At 44.4% G+C, this 11,671-nt stretch overlaps 1 protein-coding gene across 1 annotated transcript in view; it reads left to right on the forward strand.

The window, feature by feature from the left end:
* LOC107082707 (ATP-binding cassette sub-family A member 1-like) overlaps window positions 1–11,671 on the forward strand; it is a 47,524-nt gene that overhangs the window by 28,159 nt on the left and 7,694 nt on the right. The window contains exons 16-41 of the mRNA XM_015371502.1: window positions 30–251; window positions 340–544; window positions 625–735; window positions 1,228–1,402; window positions 2,040–2,171; window positions 2,260–2,537; window positions 2,666–2,886; window positions 2,977–3,052; window positions 3,134–3,384; window positions 3,528–3,579; window positions 3,659–3,775; window positions 3,853–4,010; window positions 4,087–4,211; window positions 4,289–4,387; window positions 4,474–4,663; window positions 5,079–5,173; window positions 5,257–5,289; window positions 5,369–5,474; window positions 5,601–5,675; window positions 8,792–8,961; window positions 9,068–9,245; window positions 9,321–9,436; window positions 9,562–9,706; window positions 9,785–9,908; window positions 9,998–10,127; window positions 10,232–10,358. Of these exons, the coding sequence (XP_015226988.1) occupies window positions 30–251; window positions 340–544; window positions 625–735; window positions 1,228–1,402; window positions 2,040–2,171; window positions 2,260–2,537; window positions 2,666–2,886; window positions 2,977–3,052; window positions 3,134–3,384; window positions 3,528–3,579; window positions 3,659–3,775; window positions 3,853–4,010; window positions 4,087–4,211; window positions 4,289–4,387; window positions 4,474–4,663; window positions 5,079–5,173; window positions 5,257–5,289; window positions 5,369–5,474; window positions 5,601–5,675; window positions 8,792–8,961; window positions 9,068–9,245; window positions 9,321–9,436; window positions 9,562–9,706; window positions 9,785–9,908; window positions 9,998–10,127; window positions 10,232–10,358 (3,711 nt within the window). The remainder of the gene's footprint in view (window positions 1–29; window positions 252–339; window positions 545–624; window positions 736–1,227; window positions 1,403–2,039; window positions 2,172–2,259; window positions 2,538–2,665; window positions 2,887–2,976; window positions 3,053–3,133; window positions 3,385–3,527; window positions 3,580–3,658; window positions 3,776–3,852; window positions 4,011–4,086; window positions 4,212–4,288; window positions 4,388–4,473; window positions 4,664–5,078; window positions 5,174–5,256; window positions 5,290–5,368; window positions 5,475–5,600; window positions 5,676–8,791; window positions 8,962–9,067; window positions 9,246–9,320; window positions 9,437–9,561; window positions 9,707–9,784; window positions 9,909–9,997; window positions 10,128–10,231; window positions 10,359–11,671) is intronic.

Genomic DNA, 11,671 nt, shown 5'->3' on the forward strand with positions numbered 1-11,671 from the left:
TATTTCCTCGCCATCATTGTTTTTTGCAGAAGGGGAACCTGCTGCCTTACAGCGACCCTGGCATCATATTCCTCTTCCTGGGATCTTACGCCGTTGTCACCATCATGCAGTGTTTCCTCATCAGCACAGCGTTTGCTCGCGCTAACCTGGCCGCTGCCTGCGGAGGGATCATCTACTTCACCCTTTATCTGCCCTACGTCCTCTGTGTCGCCTGGCAGGACTACATCGGATATGGAGTCAAAGTGTTTGCTGTGAGATGCTCCACTTTTCCTTTGATTTGCTGCCGTTACTCCAGGTGTTTGCTGGCCAGTATAGATCACATGTCCTGTCGCCCTTCAGAGCCTGCTGTCCCCAGTGGTGTTTGGGTTTGGCTGCGAGTACTTTGCTCTGTTTGAGGAGCAGGGGGTTGGGATCCAGTGGAAGAACCTGGTATCCAGTCCTCTTCGGGAAGACGAGTTCAGCCTTCGCACCACCATCATTATGATGTACTTTGATTCCTTCCTGTATGGAGTCCTCACCTGGTACATAGAAGCCGTCTTTCCAGGTAACGTTTTTCTCTCTGAAAGGTTCTGGATTCCTGAACCTGGTCCTCTGATGGTTGACCTCTGTGCTGGCTGTCTTCAGGTCAGTATGGGATCCCTCGGCCGTGGTACTTCCCCTTCACCAAGTCCTACTGGTTTGGAGAGAAAGGAAGTTCCGACAAGATTCCCCTGAGTAGAAAAGGAAACGCTGCAGGTTAGAAATTCTTAAAACTTACCTGCAACACATGAGACCATTGTGATAAGACATTTTTAATTAGCAAAAAGGATAATACACTGTTTCAACAGAAAGAAACCATTGATCTTGGCTTTGAGTTTATTCAAAGGCAAAAAGCAGCCCCTGAAGGCACATATTGCAAGGATCAGTGAACATTGTGCCCTGACTTGGGTTTGATCAGGCTTTTTAACATCTGAGGCAAACAAACATTTGGTGAGAAAAACACGTGTAGAAACAAAATGATCAGATGCAAGAAGACACAACAACCTTTAGGAGACATGGGTAATAAAACTCTGGCATCTGAACCCAGGTGATAAATTCCTCTTCAAGGGCAGCCTAGATGCAGGGAGAGTTGGTAGAATAAGTTGGTTTAGAAAATGCAAATACAACAGCATCGCTGATAAATGTACATCAAATGTACTCAAAGAAACTGGCTAAACACCAGGATACGATGTGTATTCCTGTTTACAGCAGTGTGTGTAGAGGAGGAGCCAGCTCACTTGCAGCCCGGTGTCTACATCGAGAACCTGGTGAAGGTTTACCGTCACGGTAAGAAACTAGCAGTGGATGGACTGACTCTGGGATTCTACGAGGGACAGATCACTTCCTTCCTGGGACACAATGGAGCTGGAAAAACGACCACAATGTGAGTCTGGGACCTCCCCTGTTGTAACCTTGTTAAACAGAAAAATGGAAGGTCAGGTTAGGGTTCTGATCCAGACACAGAGTTAAAAGAGACAGGCTGTCTAGAGTATGGATGCCATCTACTGGGTCAGGTAGATGAATGGGTTGCTTTCATGCGACGTCACGCAGCAGTTGGAGGGCAGGGAAGTACAGTTGCCATGGATCTGTCGTGTGAAGAAATGGCCGTTTTGTTCCGTTTATGGCCGCTCTACTTATTCCAAGAGAAAGGGATTACTATCAAGTTTCAAAGGCTTTTGTCTGTTATAGTGAAAAAGGTAAAAACACATAACAAAGCAGACAAAAGTAGGTTTTAAATCTGAATGCGAGGAGAGTCCGTCTGCAGCCGCTGCTTCACCAGCGGTATGGAGCTCTACCAATGGTTAATTGTTGGTTCTGTTTACCAGAGGTGGGTAGAGTACCTAAAGTTTCTACTTTAAAAAATACGAATTAATCATATTTTTACTCAAGTAAAAGTAAAAAGTAGCCCTTTAAGATATGACTTAAGGAAGAGTAAAAAAAGTACATAGAAATGAACATACAACCTACATTATTTACATAATATACGTATAGATCCATCTAGATCTGCATCCATCCCTTAGGTCCATCCTAACTGGCTTATTCCCACCTACTTCTGGAACCGCCTACATCCTGGGTAAAGACATTCGGACACATCTAAGCGCCATCAGACAGAGCCTCGGTGTCTGTCCTCAGCATAACGTCCTATTTAGCATGTAAGTTCCCTTTTTAAGCATCTCGCAGCTTGAACATGCGTCTCCAGTTTTTAGTGCAACCCATTCTGTGCTGCTCCGCCCCCCACAGGCTGACAGTGGAGGAGCACATCTGGTTCTATGCTAGACTCAAAGGCCTGTCAGAGCAGCAGGTGTCAGGTGAGATCGAGCACATCCTGCAGGACACGGGGCTGCCTCAAAAACGAAAGTCCAGGACCAGCACTCTGTCCGGCGGGATGCAGAGGAAACTGTCAGTGGCCTTGGCCTTTGTTGGGGGAGCCAAGGTGGTGATCCTGGATGAGCCCACAGCTGGAGTCGACCCATATGCCCGCAGAGGAATCTGGGACCTACTGCTGAAGTATCGACAGGGTGAGGCTCTCTTATTGGTCTGGTCTCTCCAGCCTTTTTTTTATATATAATGTTAAGGTGGAACAAATGACTTTTTTTGTTGTTGTTTTATAATGTTAAGGCAGAACCAATGTCTCCTCTACCCTCAGGTCGGACCATTATCCTTTCCACCCACCACATGGATGAGGCGGACATTCTGGGAGACCGCATTGCCATCATCTCTCACGGCAAACTGTGTTGTGTGGGCTCATCTCTGTACCTGAAGAACCAGCTTGGGACAGGCTACTATCTGACTCTGGTTAAGAGGGACCCTGAACCCTCCCTGAGCTCCTGCAGGAACTCAGCAAGCACTGTGTCCTTCACCAAGAAGGTTTGGGACCTTTAGCCTGCAGCTGCTGTTTGACTCTACAGACTTCCTCCTCCTCCTGCTGTGTTCTGATCCATCCTGATGTTGTTTCAGGATGAGGAGAGCGCCTCGGTCAGCAGCAGTGACGCCGGACTGGGCAGCGAACATGAAAGTGAGGCAGCCACCATCGGTGAGCTCCCTGTTTCTGCGCACCATTTGATTTGCACATCCTCAGGTAGAGCTGATCCGTTTCCTGTGTCTCCGTCCTCAGAGAATGGCCCCGCTGCCTCCATCTGCACACCCCCTTACGTCCCGCCGGACACATCCTTTGTTTCTAGCCTCATCCTGCGACACGTCCCAGCCGCCCGCCTGGTGGAGGATTTGGGACATGAGCTAACCTATGTGCTGCCGTACAGCGCTGCCAAGGATGGTGCCTTTGTGGAGCTCTTCAAAGATCTGGACCTGAAACTCCATGAACTTGGGATCTCCAGCTATGGAGTGTCTGACACAAGCCTGGAGGAGGTGTGGTTCTGTTCAAACACAACACAATTTTTGTGGTTCAGAAAGGTTTTTCAAGAGTTTTGGGGGTTTTAGAGAAAAAGGAAATGATCATCTCTGTTAATTCGTTGTCCAGCTGCTTACTCATATCTTTTGTGGTTTGGTAGATTTTCCTAAAAGTGGCTGAAGATAATGGAGTGGACACTGAAGTGCCCTCAGGTGAGCAGGAGATATGCTATGAGTACTATTCCCTTCAAAATAAGAGTGTGGAACCTGTTTCAGGCTGTTCTGTGTTCAGATGGGACCCTTCCTGTTTGGAGGCGGAGGAGGACTCACGCATTTGGAGGAGGAGACAATCAGAGCTGCCTGAGGCCAAACGCAGATGACGACGATGACGACTCTGAGGGAGACGCTGGTACCTACCGATACATGGCTGTCACCATCACCTATTTTCTGTGTGATGATGTTCATGTGACGCAAGTTTCCTTTCAGAATGCAGGGAGACGGACTGGCTGAATGGCGTGAATGGTGCAGAGGGGAAGGGCTCATTCCAGGTGAAGGGCTGGAGCCTGAAGAGGCAGCAGTTTGTGGCGCTCATGTGGAAGCGTTTCCTGTATGCGCGGCGCTCCAGAAAGGGCTTCTTCGCCCAGGTACTCACTTGTGAATCTCTATATCCTATAAGTTCTGATTGTCCGCTTAGTGTCTAGCTTGTGCTTGTGTTTCTAGATCGTTCTTCCAGCTGTGTTCGTCTGCATCGCTCTGGTCTTCAGCTTCATTGTGCCTCCATTTGGAAAGTATCCTGATCTGGAGCTGCAGCCTTGGATGTATGAAGACCAGGTCACCTTTATCAGGTAAGCTGCAGTCCCGCCGTTAAGCTGTGGGAAGATCAGGTGTGTGTGCTGGAGTCTAACTATCACTGCCCCAACAGTGAGGATGCTCCAGGTGATGACAACATGCAGAGGTTACTGAACTCACTGCTGGATCCTCCGGGCTTTGGCAGTCGCTGCATGGACAGCCATTCAATCCCGTAAGAACTCAATCAGTCAGCAAACGGTGCTCCGCCTCTGTACAGGGTTACATGTTCACGTTTCTTTGTTTGGCCCAACCCATTAGGGAGGCCCCCTGCACCATGGGGGACGATGACTGGAGCACTCCTGAGGTTCCTGATAGTGTCCAGCAGCTGTTCAGCTCCAGAAACTGGACCATGAAGGATCCATCTCCAGCCTGCTGCTGCACGCATGAAGGCAGGAAGCGGATGCTGCCTGAATGCCCAGCAGGTGCTGGTGGTCTGCCCCCGCCTGAGGTCAGTATGTCATCTAATTACATTATTTTGGGGTGGATTAGAGATGGAGTGATTTCCTGACAATTGCTCTGATCGGATTGGCTGCTGATCGTGAGTCTGAACCTCATGAAGCTTAAACTACAAACATAAACTGTAAAGGCTCCATGAGGAAAGTCAACAGGTCCATCCCTGTAACATTCAGGAAGTGGTCCTGAACCAGAACTGAACTTACCTGTGATTATAAGGAGAAGGATCCTATTTTAGAGCTGCTATTTTCTGACATGTGCTGCCATCTACTGGAGCAACAACTAAACTACCATGATGAAATGCTTCAGTAGAAAAATGCACTAAAATTCTTAGATTCAGCAGAACCAACAGTTCTGTCTGTTTACATGTCGGACTTAATGAAATGAAAGCTGCATCTCTTTGTGTTCAGATGAAACTGAGCGCCTCAGACTCCCTCCAGAACCTGACAGGAAGGAACATCTCCGACTACCTGGTGAAGACATACGCTCAGATCATTGGGAAGAGGTGAGGCCATCAGAATCTAGATGAAAATGCACATCTAAGCCTCTTCAGTGTTCCAGACTAAAGTTTTCCATCTTCTCTCACAGCCTAAAGAACAAAGTCTGGGTGAACGAATTCAGGTCAGTTTCTGTGTCTGCCACTGCTGTTCCAACCTCATGATCCCCCTAACATCACTCAGGTGCTCTGCTGTCTCTGCAGGTATGGAGGTTTCTCCTTGGGGGCCAGGAGTACGCAGGTTCTCCCACCAGCCAATGAGATTGATGATGCCATCAACAGAGTGCGAAAGATCTTTGAATTACAGAAGGTGGGTGAGAGAAAAATTATAAACTGTTTCACTCCCAAAACCAGGGAGATGTTGGACCTCAGAACATCTCCTTCTGATCCTTCAGGGCTTAAATCTGATTTCCTAAAATCATATTTCTCTCTACAGGGATCTGCTGCGGACCGATTCCTCGACAATCTGTCTGGCTTCATCAACGGTCTCGACACAAAGAACAATGTGAAGGTAAGTCTGGGGCAGTTTTTATTCTAGATTTACCTTTAGAGGTTTTTGTTCAACACAAAATAATGAAAAAAAAAACTACTGATAAGTTTAGAAAAATAACTTTGTCAAAAGCACTTCTTTTTAATTTAACATTTTGATCAAGATGCTTTAATCCAGGTGTGTTCAAAGTAATTCCTCTTGGAGAGGTTCCTCTGCTTTCACATACCTGATTCAGATGATCACAGCTCAGTAAAGCTTGTTAATCAGCCATCAGTGGAACCTAATAGCACAGAATCAGGAAAACATCAGGAACATGCAGGTGAGGTGGTGTAATCATTCCTCCCAATCAGGTGTAGAAAAGAACAAAGCTGCTTTTCTTTAATGAGACAGAGGGTGGGGTTCATTCCTATCCACAAATAAAATGTTTTAGAGTAACTATAGAGATTGTTCTGGATAACCTGAGCCACTCTAACTATAAGCTTGATCAAAAAGGAAAGTTTTAAGCCTGTCCTTAAAAGTAAACAGGGTGTCTGCCTCACGGACTAAAACTGGCCGTTGGTTCCACAGGAGAGGAGCCTGATCACTAAAAGTTTTGCCTCCCATTCTATTTTTAGAAATTCTAGGAACCACTAGTAAACTAACTGAATAATAATTGAACTTTATTGATCTCACATTGGAGATATTTACCTCTGCATTTGGGAGCAGTGGGCTGGCAGCGTGGTGCACCCAGGGAGCACTGTGGGGTTAAGGGTCTTGCTCAGAGACTCAAAGTGCAGGCTGTGGGGATACAACTTTCTCAGAGCATACAGCTGAGCAGGTCCTCTGACTCTCCTCTAATATTGGACACAATCACAGCAAAGTCAGATTTCTGTGAAGTTCCATACATCCTGCTAATGCTCTGTTCAGGTGGTTTAACCTTAAATTACACAGCTGGCCACCCTGTCTGCAGATAGGAGACATTTAAATACAAATCTTCTGTCTCTGACGGACACCTGAGGGAAATCTGGATTTTACATGTTTATGATTCTTGGTTAGATGTCAGAGACTTTGGAAAAAAAATACCTAAACAAAGAAGACGTCACAAATTTTCACATATATGTTATGAACCCTGCTGGTTATGTGTGTAGCTATATTCAGACGTTCCATGTTTTTTTGTTTGTTTGTTTTTTTCAAACCAGATCTGTTTTTAAAGCCCTTTGGTCAACTTCTGTTTGTTTTGTTTGTTTAAAGTGCACTGATGGCAAAAGCCAATAAGCTTGCACTGATGACAGGCCTCAGTTATTGATGTAAAAAAGTTCCTGTGAGGCTAAAAACTAGCTGGGTTCATCTTCATTGAAATTATGTAACTATAAATTATTAGTGTGACAATCAAAGTTTGAAAATGTATCATTTTGACATGCAGTAAGTCACACCTTAACCACGGGGTGCGTATAGTTTAATGATTAGCTATTAGTGGAAGTTTGCTTTTGGTGAAATCATCCTGATGTTGAAACTTTGGTTGAAGGTCTGTTTTTCTACACTGTGTTAGCAGGGAGGCCTAAACTGTGTGTAGGGGATGGATGGGATCCACCAGGACTTTATTGTCCTTTGACACCACTCAAGACCTGAAAGGCTCTATAATGTCTGATTGTATCCCAATATTTTTTTCTGCGTTCTTTAACAATAATCTACAGGCGTGTATATATAGTTTATAGATTAAGTAAATTGAACCAAAAACACAGGAAAGTGTGAAGAGATTCAATTAAGCAACTGCTAAACAATCAGTGGCTGTGCCCCAACATCATCCCTATATATATATATATATATATATATATATATATATATATATAGATAGATAGATAGATAGATAGATAGATAGATAGATAGATAGATAGATAGATAGCCATTTGTATGAGTGCACCAATGTCTAGTGGTTGCGTAGAGTAGTGGACTTAAAAATTCCCCATAATCCATGGTGAAAAATGGTCCGCATCAACATAGACATTATATATATGTAGACACCTCATTAGGAAGCATCTGCCTATGCTGCGGATGAATCAAAGAGTCCACCATGTTGAATGTGGCAAAATATGTATTACTTGAAAATCTATATATGCACATCTATATCAAAAAACAATAGTCTGTAGTGTATGCAAGCTAAAAACCTTGCTCAGCTTTTTCCTAGTGCTGCCACTCTGCAGCATTAGTGTGTCCAGTTTGGCAACATGATGCAGCTTTTGCTTATAGAAAGCAGACACAACAAGTGTAATCCGCCCCAAATGCTGATTGTCAATCTCATTTATTACTTAGGGCAAACCCAAAAGTATAGCTTTTGAATGTGTATCCTTTAATGAAGTGTGCAGCTTTCCTTCAGTCATGCTTTTGTTTTATTCATATTAACTAATAGGCCTGTGTGTCCTACAGGATTGTCGTTATGAAGCGTGGGAATTACCAGTATTTCTCCCATAGTCGACTAATTCTGTTTTATTAAATGACATCATCATGGGGCAAATAATATCTTATGGATTTGTTTCATTCTTACGTGTGAAAGGAAATGCCAGGAAATTTGGTTTGTTCCGTAAAACAGTTGGTGCATCTTCTCCCATCACCGTTCACTACAACAGACGTCAACTACTTTCTGCCACTTACAATACGGCGGTGACGTCGATGTGCAAACCTGTGCCCAACGAGGCATCTATGTATATACGTTTATGTGCATCAGTGGTCACAAGACCAGTGTATATCTCAGAATGCTTTGCAAGTGCTCTCCTCTCAAAACATCATGGGATTTGTTTTAGGGGTGAGCGAGAACAAAGATGGCACTGGCAGCGTGAGAAGAGCCAGAGTCATTTAAGCAACGGGGAGTGAAAAGTAGTGATCATCTGTCCAAATGGTCAGTTAACTGAGTGCACGTAAAAGTTCACTGTATAATCTCTGCTCTATATAGTGAACGAAGGGGTTGGGATTAGGACGTACACTCCGACACAACCAGTGTTTGCAGAAAGTGCGCTCTCTGTGGATTTTTCTACACTGTGTATCTGCCTTGGACTCAATTGTCAGTTAATTGTCCATCATTGTGCCCTGGAAGAAATATTCCTTCATCTCCTCTGCGTCCTTTCTATTTATTGTTTGTCTATTTGTTTGATCCTTCATCTCAGATCTGGTTCAATAACAAAGGCTGGCATAGTGCTGCGGCCTTCATCAACGTGATGAGTAATGGCATCCTAAGAGCAAACCTACCGCACGGCGCAGAGCCTAGCAGCTATGGCATCATCGCTGTTAATCACCCGCTGAACCTGACGAAGGAGCAGCTGTCCCAGGTGGCCCTGTGAGTGAGCAACTGATGGACTTGAAACTTGGCTAGTTAAAATAAAAAACATGGAATAATGGTTTTAACTGATTGCTTTTATCCCCATTCTTTTCCTCATCTCCAGGGTAACGACCTCCGTGGACGTCCTGGTGTCCATCTGCGTGATCTTCGCTATGTCCTTCGTCCCTGCCAGCTTTGTGGTCTTCCTCATCCAGGAGCGTGTCAGTAAAGCCAAACACATGCAGTTCATCAGCGGCGTTCACCCGCTGCTCTATTGGGTGGCCAACTTCACCTGGGACATGGTGAGACTCTAAGCCCCGCCCCCTCACTGTGAATCGCTTGTGCAGGTCTTACTGATGCTTTGTGTATCTCTGCAGTGTAACTACTTTGTCCCCGCAACACTCGTCATCCTCATCTTCATCTGCTTCCAACAAAAAGCCTACGTCTCCTCCAGCAACCTGCCGGTTCTTGCCCTGCTGCTGCTGCTATACGGGTCAGAACCACTGAGCTATTTGGTCCAATAGTTTTATGTACTTTACTAGGTATAGAAGATTTTATGTCTGAAAGAAAGGATCTAAGTTCTTAAAGCAGCTTTTTGTGTGTCCGTTTCATCTTCAGCTGGTCCATCACCCCGCTCATGTACCCGGCCTCCTTCTTCTTCAAGATCCCCAGCACCGCCTACGTCGTCCTCACCAGCGTCAACATCCTCATCGGCATCAACGGCAGCATCTCCACCTTTGTCATGGAACTCTTTGGTGACCATGTGAGCCCACTTTGAACCTCATCTGATCCAAGGGTTATCCCTGCTGTGGACGGAGCTTTAACTACCTGTTCTCTGCAGGAGATTGGAGGCATCAACGACATCCTAAAGAACGTCCTCCTCATCTTCCCTCACTTCTGTCTCGGGCGAGGACTCATTGATATGGTGAAGAACCAGGCGATGGCCGACGCCCTCGAGAGATTTGGTAACAGACTCAGCATTTCAGTGTGGGAGTTCTTCGCAGGAGCAGGTGGGTTAGCTAAACGGAGACCAATCACTGCTGGTGTTTTCCAGGTGAGAACCGATTCCGATCACCACTGGAGTGGGACATGGTAGGAAAGAATCTGTTTGCTATGGCTGTGGAGGGAGTGGTCTTCTTCATCATCACCATCCTCATCCAGTACAGGTTCTGCATCAAGACCAAGTGAGTACTGGTTCTGATCTCTCCCACGTAAAATCAACCGTAGCTCAGATTCTGCATGTTACCCGTGATGAAGTTCTTCCTATTCAAAGTATCTCTTTCTGAAGGCCCGTCAGTAAGCTCACTAAACTGGGAACACTGGGAGAGGAGGACGAGGACGTGGCGCGGGAGAGACACCGGATCGTACAGGGCCTCGGGCAGGGAGACATTCTGGAGCTCCGGCAGCTCACAAAGGTGGGAAACAGTTCTACACCCGGGCAAACGATGCTTATAATGTGCCTATGCACAGAGATCCCTGCAGCAACATGTTTCCTGGACAACCTGGTATAGAAAGGAACTTGGTGTGAAAATATTCAGCAGTCGTCAACTTTTTCTATATGCAGTAATAAAGAACATAATCCTCACCTTAATACACTGAGTGGATACTGGATATATGGCCCTACCTGTGATCTATTAAATTCATATTTTATGTCATAAATGTGTATGAATTTAAATCCAATATTTATTAAAGTCACGACTAGAAATGTACTTTTTTAGGGGGGGGACTTCCTCTGCCAAAGCACATTAAATCAACTAAAAATTTAAGTAACTGCCCTTTTAAGAATGATTTTGATATGTAAAGCCAGGGAATAAAAAGCCCCAGTGAATTCAGCATACACCATGAGCTACAATAAGTTTGATAATCCCTATTAATTTAAATATTTATTTAGGAAACTAAGATTTTCTGCACCTGAATTTAGATAATTTTTCAATTTAACAAATAGTAATACAGACACTTTGTGACGTATTGAATTTGCTGCACCTTTGGCTTTCCGTACCTGCTGCAGTCACAATTGTTCCTATTTATAGACTTCAGCTTATGTGGCATGTTTAGATCTGTGGTAGAAATGTTTTGGTCAAAACTTTTTTTCTAAACCGTTGAGCTTCTAGAGAAGGATAGTCTATTTTTTCGCTGTTGACACAACAGATCCCTGCCAGAAACTAGTGAGCTGCAGTAAGAACTGCTGACAGATCTTTACTGACAGAGGATCTATCTGCAGTTTGAAAATGTTGACTTACAGATGGTTTGCTTCTGTTCTCTCACTTTTTTTGCATTTGTTTCTGTTTATTTCTGCGACAAAGAAAGTTTGAGTAAAGTATCAAACAAAAGTGAGAATTTTTTTTATGGACAGTTTGTTTTAATGCATGAATTTAAATTGGCAGTTGGTGTTGAATGAATCAGTATTTCTATTTTTTTGTTTGTTTGTTTGTTCATGTAATGAAAAACAAATAAGGATGCTGCCGAGCTGTTGATTTGTTGTATTTGAAGAGAATTATGCATTTCAATAAAAAAAATAATATCAAGGAATAGGGATGGGGATCGAAACCCGGTTCTATCAAGGACCCGGTTCCACTTTTTTCAAAACCCGAAAATCAATAACGTTTGGGCTTATCGATACCACTATCGAGTCTGGTCGTTTTTTTTTTTTCTCCACATTAGCTACGTTTACATGGTCACAACTAATCGGATTGAAGGCCTGATCAGATCAAAAATGTTTCATGTAAAC

The sequence above is a fragment of the Cyprinodon variegatus genome, unplaced genomic scaffold (assembly GCF_000732505.1).
Source record: "Cyprinodon variegatus isolate N-32 unplaced genomic scaffold, C_variegatus-1.0 Scaffold59, whole genome shotgun sequence".
Classification (NCBI taxonomy): Eukaryota; Metazoa; Chordata; class Actinopteri; order Cyprinodontiformes; family Cyprinodontidae; genus Cyprinodon; species Cyprinodon variegatus.